We start from the raw sequence: 10,103 nt of genomic DNA, 5'->3' as shown, positions 1-10,103 counted from the left end.
TGAGTTCGACTCAGCAATTTGAGGCTTGAGACTCGACGAGTAGCTCGTCGAGTTGGATATATTTAATTAATATATATAATTTAAATAATATATATGTATTATAATTATAAAATGATCGTTATGGGTATAATTTATACTGAATTTACAAGATACTCTTCTTTATAATAAAATTCCATAAGGGCAGAAAAGTAATAACATAATTGTAAAAGACCTTAAAAGAAAAAATGTTGGGAAAAAGCAAAGAAAAGGTTCAGACTTTAGTTTCTCTTCCTCCCTTCTTCTCTGTTCGAACGAGTGACTTCTAAACCATGTCTCCGTTACTCTCAATCTCTCCCTCGTCGCCGACGCCGTTGCTCGCCACATCTGTCAGCCTCCGTCGCCATCGCTTTTCTGGTTACTGGTATGTCTGCCTCTGCTCTAATGTGCATTTCCAGTTCTATTTCCATTCCCCCCTTCATTCATCTTCGCTTCCCTCTCTCTCTCTCTCTCTCTCTCTCTCTCTATGGCACTATGGGTGTGGGGACTGGGGACAGGGAATGGGAAGTAGTAGTATGATTGATTACTGGGTCTGGGAGTAAACCCATAAGCATATTAAATTTGTTTTCCTGTCTGCCTCCATCGCCATCTGGATCTGATGAAACACTTCTGCTTTAATTTGTTTTCCTTTTTTGTCTTTTTTTGTCTTTTTTTATTAGGCATGCGTAAGTGTAACAATGAATACGAAAGCTGTGTGGAATTTTTTTGTCTCTTTTTTGTCTTCCGCATTTGAATGGTATGCTGTGTGGAATTTTTCGTAAAAATGCCACGCAATTGGCTGAAGTAGTACACGGTTCTACTAAATTGGACTTCAACTGAATTGGTAACCTTTGTCAAAAGTGGTTCAATCAGAAGGAAATTACTCACAACCCTTTTTTTTTTAAAAAAAAAAGAATTTGAAAACACATTCCATCATCTTCACATGGCTCTAGATTCTAATTATTGCTCTCTTTGTGCTAAAGAATAAATTCTAACTTCTAAGAGCAGATTTCTAAAACCCCAAAATAAAAATTGTAAATCATAGATATAAGGCGTAGCCTGTCAATCCTGGACGTTAAAAAGAAAGAAGGAAGAACAATTTGAGTATTCCGTGGTAGTCTGGATTTAATGACTTGATATGGAGAGTTAAACAAGCACCACTAGAATTGTTGTGTGTAATTTGTTAGAAATGCCATTAAAACAAAACACACTCTGTATAATTCCACTAAAGTCTACAAACTTCATCCCGCTTTGTATAATTCCTCTAAAGTCCCTAGATCACTTACATTAAGAGACTAAAGCTCAAAAAGCTTGATTAGGCTCGACTTGACTAAAGGTCAAGCCTTATCGAGTTGAGTCTCGAGCTTAAAAGAATTTCCTCGAGTCAAGCCTCGAGTTGCGATTTTTAGGCTTGGTCGAGCTCGAGTCTAGGTACATATAGGTCGAGTCGAGCTCGAGTATAGCACTACTCGAGCTCGACTTGGCTCGAATACATCCCTGCACGTAGCAAATTAATTAGGTCTTTCTTCTCCACCCTCGCATATCATGAGGTGCCTGTATTGGATAATCATTTTTTTTAATACTTGTGATAAAATTCTGTTTATGGCACAACATGTAATCAAGTGTAAAACTAATTACATTTATAGCACAAAAAGAGAAAATATAATCAAGTGTTAAAATAAGGGAAATTTGCCAAATTGGTCCCTAACATTTACCAAAAACACTTTTTTAGTCCCTAACATATAAAATCAGCCAAAATTGTCCTTCACATTTAAATTGTGATCCAATTTGGTCCTAATGCTCGTTTTTGCTCCTTTCTCCGGCTAAAAATAGCACGCCCCTCTCACGTGGTCATATTTTCAAGGGCAAAATTGGAAAACAAAAGCTTTCTTCTTTCTTCTTTTGCCCTGTTTCTTCTTCTCCATCGCAACCGAAAGCCCTCATCACCGCCGCCGCCGCATCCTCCGCCCCTCCAACCTCGCTTGTCCGCCGCCTCTCTCTACTGTCGCGCGATCTTTGCTCCGCTGCCCTGCGCACTGCCCTCGTCTCTCTCTCTAGTCGACCGCATCCTTCCACCAGCTCACCCGCGACCCCAGCGCAATCCGCCCGCTGCTCAGCGCGTCACCACTGCGCGGCTTTCTTTCATCCTCCGCCTGCCCCGACGCCGCAGCCAGCATCCACGAGAAGCAGCCGCAGCCGTTGCTCGACGCCACTGGCGCGCGTCGCGTACCTCACCTCACCTTACTTTACTCCCTCTTCTCTCTCCTCGCGCCTCCACCAGCGACACGCGGCACCTCTTCTGATCACCTCCAAATTTGCTTCTGTTCAGGTGAACTCAGTCACCGTTGTGGTGAACTTGTCCTTAGAGAGTCGAAGCAAGATAAAGATCGTGAGATCAGGGATCGTCCCCAGTGGATCTGGGATTTGTGTTTTCCAATTTTGCCCTTGAAAATATGACCACGTGAGATGGGCGTGCTATTTTTAGCCGGAGAAAGGAGCAAAAATGAGCATTAGGACCAAATTGGATCACAATTTAAATGTGAAGGACAATTTTGGCTGATTTTATATGTTAGGGACTAAAAACGTGTTTTTGGTAAATGTTAGGGACCAATTTGGCAAATTTCCCTTAAAATAATTTCATTTGCCTCTCTTGTAGACTCCAAGACAGCGGACTCTCACAACTCACAAACACACCTCTTTCTTCTTCCCACTCGGCTGTTCCGCTGTTGGCATTCTTCTTTCCCCAAATCAAAAGCAAACCCTAGTCGCCGCTACCACTGTCTGCACCACTCACCAGTCAGCCACTTCTGCCACCACCACTGCTGCCCTTCAATTGAAGAGCCCTTTCTCTCCGAGTCCCAGTTTGTTGGCCAACGTTAGAAGCAGCTACGGTAGACATTTCATCAGCTCCATTGGTGGAGGGCCTCGCAAACAGGTTATCCATCACTCTTCTTCCCCTATTTTCTGTTTTTGTTGCTGTAAAATAATGCTTGGTGGTAGAATAAGTGATTGTTTCCTGTCATTAAAGCCAGATCAACTTCTTCACCTCTTTCCCATTGTAGAATGTTTGTCTATTGCGAGCCTGGTAACGTCCCAATACAAAAGGGTTGCCCCATTTATGAATTAATTGGCAATTGAAAGGCTTTGGAATTCATGGGAAAAATCAAGAATGTGTGGTGTCAGTGTAGTGTTGGTTTTCTGGGATGGGTCGGGCCATGTGATTCCAATGGCTATTTAACAATTCCAAATGACGTTGCTTGTTTGAGGTGACCCGTCCGATTAAAGGCATTAAAAAGTTTTGTTTTCTTCCCCACCTTTTCCATCCATTAATGACTATCTCTTTGGTTTTGGTTTAACACATTCATTATTTTTCCCTATTTTTCTTGTGGCCAAAGGTGCAGTATTTGCTGCCTTTTGTTTGCCTTCTCAGCTCTCATCCTCTCTGTTACTGTATTCCCTTGGATTCTTGTAAGCTCTTTTTTCTGTAAATATATCAACATAAGTGGAATATAGACGTTTAACAGAATCCAAATTTGTGGGTTTTGAAGTTGAAAGCTGTTTAAGTTGGCCCTTAAAATTGTGGTTCTAGGAGGTGTTTTAAGACCAACTTATTCTCCTTCGCAATGGAGCCAAACTTACTTATGGTGAAGTCAGCATATTGGCTCGTGTTCTGTGTAGCCTAGGGATGGTCGGTCCAGTGGTATTTTTGCTTTAGGACGTCTGTACTGGAGTAGGGAGTGGCTCTAAAAGTTCAGTTCCAGGATGATATCTAAAATTGCTGTTGCCGTCTCTTTTTTTGTTTGCCAACTTTGTTACATAAAATTAGGCCCCTATATGAATTAAGATTGTACTAAATGATGGGTTTTGAATTAAAATTTCCTTCCCATTTCTTTTTTTTTTGAATTTGGATCTGTTATTATTATTAGGGACAGTTTTTTGAAGATTGGTAAGAATGTTGGGTTTCTTTTTTTAACTTCTTACATACATTTAATCCGTCTAATTGTAGTACTCAAGAAGAACTTGAAATATTTGCATGGCCTTTTCGGCTGTTGGTGATAGGAGAAAGTATAAATGTTAAAGATAGGACAGATTTGTGCACTAATGGAATGAGTTTGAACTAATGGAATGAGTTTGATGATATTCAGTCAAGGGTAAGAGTAAATACGCAAAGGGCTTGATGGAACTTCTTCTCTGTTGCATTTCAATCTCCAAGCTTGCAAACACAATAGTAAAGACTAGCTTGTAAATGTGTAATAAAAACAGCTATTCAGGGGGCCATAACTCATATTTGGAGTTCATATGCGAACTCTTTAAGAAGTTTCAAAGAATAGCACGGTGCTGTAATATCCTCTAGAATCAATACCAAAAGCTAATCGTGTGTGTCCAATTGTCCTTAACAGCGTAGCTTTACTATTATTTAATAATATTGTTGCTATTCATTTTTTTTTCTTTCATTTCTGTTATGTTATTCAACCTGCAATTTTGTTACTTGCTGGGCTGGTATTGAAAAAAAATTGATCTCATTTGTTGTTTGGGATTTAGGCACAAGCACAATATGGCACAAGCACAAGCACAAGCTGGTTATGTTTAGTGATACAAATTTTCGAGCTGAATTCGAGTCATTTCGAGTTCTTGTCGAGTTGAGTAGATCAAGCCTTATCGAGTCGAACTCGAGCCGGCTTCTTACTTAGTCGAGTCGAGCTCGAGCTCAATTTTCTCGAGCTCGACGTTTACAGTAGTCAAGCCTGACTCAATAAGTTCAATGTTCGACTCAGCTCGGCTCGTTTACACCCCAAGCTACGTGTATTGTTTATTTGACTCAATTTATCCACTAGTATAAATTAAAGGCATATAATTTTATCTTTGGCTAAATTTTAGGAACCGTCCTTGAAATTTCTAATAGCATTATTTAGTACTTCCAAAATTTGAAAAATCTTATTTACCTCCCTTATTTTAGACTTTTTTGTAATATTTGAAATCTTTTTCAAAATATAATATTTAAAAACTCATTTTACGAGAGAGAATATAATTTCATTTCAAATTTACCTTTTTGTTATCTTACTCTTTAGTACAAAATTTTTTTGTTAGCCCTTTATTTTATTAATATATGAATTTAAACGAAGGAGGGGAACCTAGCCAAAACCTCCAATGCGTGGCGATTAAAAAAAATAAAAGAGGAGTACTACTGCTTAACATATATAATAATTTAAAAACTTGAGTATATTAATAATAATTAAAAAATGAAATCCAAAGATATAACGCGCTTTTTGAAATACAAATAGTTAATATTTCAAAGTTTATTTAAAATTGTTGTAAGTTACAATTTATTAGCAAAGTGTATTGAGTTAATTTAAGGAGTTTAATAAATCGTCAACTTTTTTGTGAATTTTATAGTTTTTTCCTCCCAACTTGATGGCTTGAAAACTTGAACAATGAAAAGTGCTGAAAGTTATATATAAACATGTTTGTGAAGTTGTCAAGTTGATACAAAAGGTATTCTCATTATTATAAAATATTTAAATTTTTCCTAAATGTATTATAAATTATGTATAATTTTAAATATCTTAATATTTCTTGTCCAAACAAATGACATAAATAATTGTTAAAAGGTCTTTGACCACATTATCAACTTTTAAATTTCAATTAAAGAATCACATAAGTCAAGTTCACAGCAATTAATGAATAAAATTAATGTGCTATAACAATTAAAAATTCATAAGAAAAAGATAAATTTAGGATGAGACTATATCCGTTCTTCAAAAAATGTATTTTTGTAATACGATTATTGGAGTGAGTTGTAAAAGATAGAAAAATATGGGGAGGCAAGTGAGATTTTCCAAAGTTCGAGAATGCGGTGGTCATAAACCTCAGTAGCCATCTCCTGCATCGAGTCTGCCTGTCATTCTTCTTCAGCCTTCTATTTTTCCTTCTCCTTCTCTCTCTCCTGAATCTCTGCCACCCATTTGCTGTTTAGTGAATAATCTTCAAAGAGAGAATTAATTTTGGGTTGAAGATTGATTTGACATATTTGTTATTTCTGTCATTCTGTACAATTTCTATAAATTGGATACGGGTAGGTTTTCATTTTTATTTTTATTTGTTTAAACCCTAAAAGTCTCTGAAAATCATTGCGAATGCCACCGTTCATGGATATCTGATGAGTCAATACGGATTGTTATTGACTCTGCAGAATCCGTCGCTCTTTTGAGTCCCGGAGTTTCCACGGTACCGTCTCCGGGATATGGCGGACCGGTCGGGACACGGAGGCTGAAGTTCTGGTGATGACTCAGCCGGTCTTTGAACCATGATTATTCTATTATGTGGTTCTTTATTAAAAATTTGCCCTTTATTAATGGGTTGTTGTTAATCTTAGTTGCAGTTGGAAAAACAGTTGGATGATGGCAAAGAAAAAGCAAGTTTCAGGAGGTGTATCATCCACCAGCCACACGGATGATGGGGGTTCGAAGATGGACTTTAAGTCCATAATGAAAGATATCGAATTTTTGGGTAAGTTGATCTCTCATACTCCTTAAGCTAAGATACTTTTTTCCAAATCGAATATGTAGGACTTGTGGTTAACGAAGCATCTTTGATTATCTAATTGGAGAAAAATTGCTATTTTTAGAAGTTAAAAGAAGTTCAAGAATTAGTTCATTTCAGGTTAGATTTGAAATCAGTATGCTTGTTTGCTTTTAGGTAATAAAGCTACGTATTTCACCTGGATTTCTTGCTTTTCTTTCCTCTTTAAATTAATGGATTTTAGTGTTCGCCATAACTTGGCCTTAGTTCCTTCTTTATCTTCTCTTATCATGTTTCTGTTGTTAATCATTTTTGAAGTGGAAGACAGTATGTATATTGCATTCTGGTTGTCGAACTAAATCTATACTCAAAACTGATGTTTGCTGGTGTTTTTCATTCTTTTGGCTCCTACTTTTAGATAGTGTGGATACTTCTCTTTTTTTGATGCTTCTGGTTGGTTTTTAGATCTATTACTCAATTACGGTTAACATGATCCCCAATTCAAGCTTTCTCATTCAGATAATCTTGGAAGACTTGCTTCATTGTAACTTTTTGGCCAGCTTTAACTTGTTTTGGGAACTTGAGTTGTTAAGGATAGTAGATGTATCCAAGGAGAACACTGGTAAATCTTTATGACAATTCACAAGAAAATGTGAAAATAATAGTTTCAGGTACAAATCTTTTGAATGGTAAAGTTTCTTTTTTGCATATACTTAAAGATTGATTAGTTCTTATGTTCAATGGAGAGTTTCAGGTACAAATCTTTTGAATGGTAAAGTTTCTTTTTTGCATATACTTAAAGATTGATTAGTTCTTATGTTCAATGGAGAGTTATTGTAATTAGCTATTGAGGATTTAGCAGACTGTGGATACATGAGTTTGTCCAGAAATTCACTCTTTTTAGTCAAGTATGCTGTACATGGAAGCTCTAGATATTCTGCATTCAGGTGAGAATTAGGTATCCAACAATGAAAACTGGAGGAACTATATTCTTGCAATTCGTACTTGAGAGGTTTCTCAAGTCGTTTAGATTGTAATTCTCCAATTTGACTTTGGGAGCTCTTGGTCATTGGTTGACCTCCTTTGCTCTTTAGCTGACAGATGTAATGATTTTAGTATTTAGTTTTGTCATCTAACAAACCCACTTGACGAAGACTCGTGGTAAATTTGTCCCTCCTCTGCATATTGCACAACCAGCTCTTGGCTTTCTACTTGCTGTTGCTTTTCTCATAATTATCTCCTCCATGTCTGTAAGAAAGTGGGAGTGCTCTAATAGATTGTCCTTGGAAATAGCACCTTAATAGCTGCATAAGGTTGTGAACAGATTCAGTTCTTTTTGTTTTCTGTTGCAGATTTTGCATGCATTTCTTCAAAGCTTAAATGCTTTATTTTCATGCTCGAATTGATTATTTCTTTTTCCCTTAATTTGTCTGTCTTTTGCGAGCTTGTCTCTGATTTATCCTTTTCTTAATGCAAAAGATTCTTGTACTTGCGTCTCACTTGTTTATCAAAAGTGACCCTTGTTCCTGAATTTGCATATCAAAGATCCAGCTTTCAGCTGTCTGTCTTTCTGTGATCAAGATCATTAGTAGTATTTGATCACTTTCAAACTGTGTGACACAATTTCGAGAGGATTTATCATAAATACACGACTCACCAGATCTGAGATGATGAACTTTGGAGCCCAGTTTTATGAAGTATAAAATGAATAAAGTAGTCATTTTTAGCTATTCACTTGATTAATCAGAAAGGTACTCAATAGCCATATTTTCAGTACGGGTAGATGCATACTGCTGTTGATTGCCGCATATGAAGGGAAAAGGGTTTTCCTACCCAAAAAAGGGGAAAGGCTTAGATGAATGCTGCTTGCGTCTAAATTAGAAGACTATTTTCTTCTTTCATGGTGGGGGTAGTTGTATTACTTGAGGAAAAGCTACTTCTTATGAAGTTTAAGTCATGAAGGGGCAACTTTACTTGTACTTGAGTTTCATCTCTTAGGTAATTTATGAAGCTTGAGGGTGGAATACCATAAGATTGAGTGGTTAATTTTAATTCAATTGGGCTGACATTAGAATCAATGAAGCAGAAAGCTCTAGTAGTTTAGTTTTGTATCTCCACCAGGAATAGTAAGTTTAGGATGCTACTGCAGACCATGAGATACATTGGCGAAAAAACTTATGTGAGCATGAAAGTGTTGCTATCTTAATATATATTGGCCACTCAACTTGTACGAGTCTCCAAATAACTGTAACTCAAAAATGTTTATATTTTCACCGTTTTATTACATTCAAATGTTATTAGTTTTGGAAGTAAATCACATGCTGGTTCACTTAGACTTGATGAATGAATTTGGTGGTTTGGTTTGAAATTTAATTCCTTGCTCTACATTGGGTTTCTTTGGGATTCTGAAGAATTTGGTTGTGAAAAATTAAGAAAGGAAACCTGCTCTCTATTGAATTTTACGAGTGCATCCCTTTTTTTTTCCCCTTTTTTGTTTTAATTGATTTTCATGAATGTTTCTGTTGTTCAATTGTCCATTATAGGCTCTACACACATGACCTGGAAAGAGAAGAAAGAGCTGGAGAACAAGAAGGTTGTCTCTTTGGGCGGAAAGGTAATTCAATTGCACTCTCAATAATTTTTCAATCAGTAAAATTGTGCATGGCATCAAATAACTGTATCTTTCCTTTGACTTAAGCCTCCCAAGAGGCAGAGGTTACCCCTTAGTGTTGCGAGAGTGTCAATGAAGAAACAGAAGGAAAGGGAGGAAAAAATGCTTCAAGAGGTTGGTTATGTCTATTCATTTTATTTAGTTGCTTGAAAACGTGCTTTCTGTACCATTTTTCACTAACACTAAAGACTCTCAGAATTTGATACTCGGACGATTTTCAAGCAATCGTGGTAGGGATGCTAAAAAGACAGAGAGGCGCAGTTCCGAGGACAGAGTGCTGAAGTCAACTGAAGGTCATTTTAGAAACGGTGTGCTTGACGTGAAACATTTATTACGACCTTCCGCGCCTAGAGTCAATGACAGCAGGCCTGTTGCTGATAAGAGAAAGAAGAAGAAAAAGGGTGGTAAGAAGACTCGTGGGAAGAGAAATGGTGGTAGGAAGCACCGGTAGGACATCTAAAATTGCTTGTATAATTAACGTGTTGCAGTGCTCTAACTGGCCGTGGATTTTGGTACTTAAAATCAGTTTGAATGCAGATGCTCTGATACATTCCGGCTTATTAGTGAAATTGGTTTCCTGTGCTTACCTAACTGTGCTACTACTTTGTTCGTGTGTCGGGCTGCTTGCTTCTGCAAAATCATGGTGCATTCATCTGACCAATCTCATAAAGTTTGTTATTCTCTGTAGAGATCCATGTATTCAGTTTGTTCAAGGCATGGGGTCAATGGCGAAACGATAATTTGTAGACAAAAAAGAAACTATGCCTGACATCAAATTGTAACAACCAACTGCTCTTATAGGAGTTGGTCTAAGAGAACTTTTAAACTTTATTTAGGTGTAGATCAAATTTCTTGATCTGCATTCTAATATTCAGACTTTCTTGAAAAAAAAAAAAGA

The 10,103-nt window shown here is 37.1% G+C and overlaps 1 protein-coding gene across 1 annotated transcript; it reads left to right on the top strand.

Annotated features, from left to right (window-relative positions):
* Positions 1 to 327: 327 nt before the first annotated feature.
* Positions 328 to 9,892, top strand: LOC113751226. Its single transcript, XM_027295156.1, has 6 exons — positions 328 to 400; positions 6,206 to 6,293; positions 6,389 to 6,522; positions 9,078 to 9,148; positions 9,233 to 9,319; positions 9,402 to 9,892. The coding sequence occupies exons 3-6, from the start codon at positions 6,411 to 6,413 to the stop codon at positions 9,654 to 9,656; spliced, it is 525 nt and encodes a 174-aa protein (XP_027150957.1). The 5' UTR covers positions 328 to 400; positions 6,206 to 6,293; positions 6,389 to 6,410; the 3' UTR covers positions 9,657 to 9,892.
* Positions 9,893 to 10,103: the final 211 nt, after the last annotated feature.

The sequence above is a fragment of the Coffea eugenioides genome, chromosome 11 (genome assembly GCF_003713205.1).
Source record: "Coffea eugenioides isolate CCC68of chromosome 11, Ceug_1.0, whole genome shotgun sequence".
Lineage (NCBI taxonomy): Eukaryota > Viridiplantae > Streptophyta > Magnoliopsida > Gentianales > Rubiaceae > Coffea > Coffea eugenioides.
This window is presented reverse-complemented; position numbering and strand designations above follow the sequence as displayed.

Excerpts from the sequence above, each read along its gene's own strand:
- LOC113751226 (XM_027295156.1), top strand. The coding sequence starts at position 6,411 with ATGATGGCAAAGAAAAAGCAAGTTTCAGGAGGTGTATCATCCACCAGC. Across the intron at positions 6,523-9,077 it reads GAAAGATATCGAATTTTTGG|GCTCTACACACATGACCTGG; the intron begins GTAAGTTGATCT and ends TGTCCATTATAG. Across the intron at positions 9,320-9,401 it reads AGGAAAAAATGCTTCAAGAG|AATTTGATACTCGGACGATT; the intron begins GTTGGTTATGTC and ends AAAGACTCTCAG.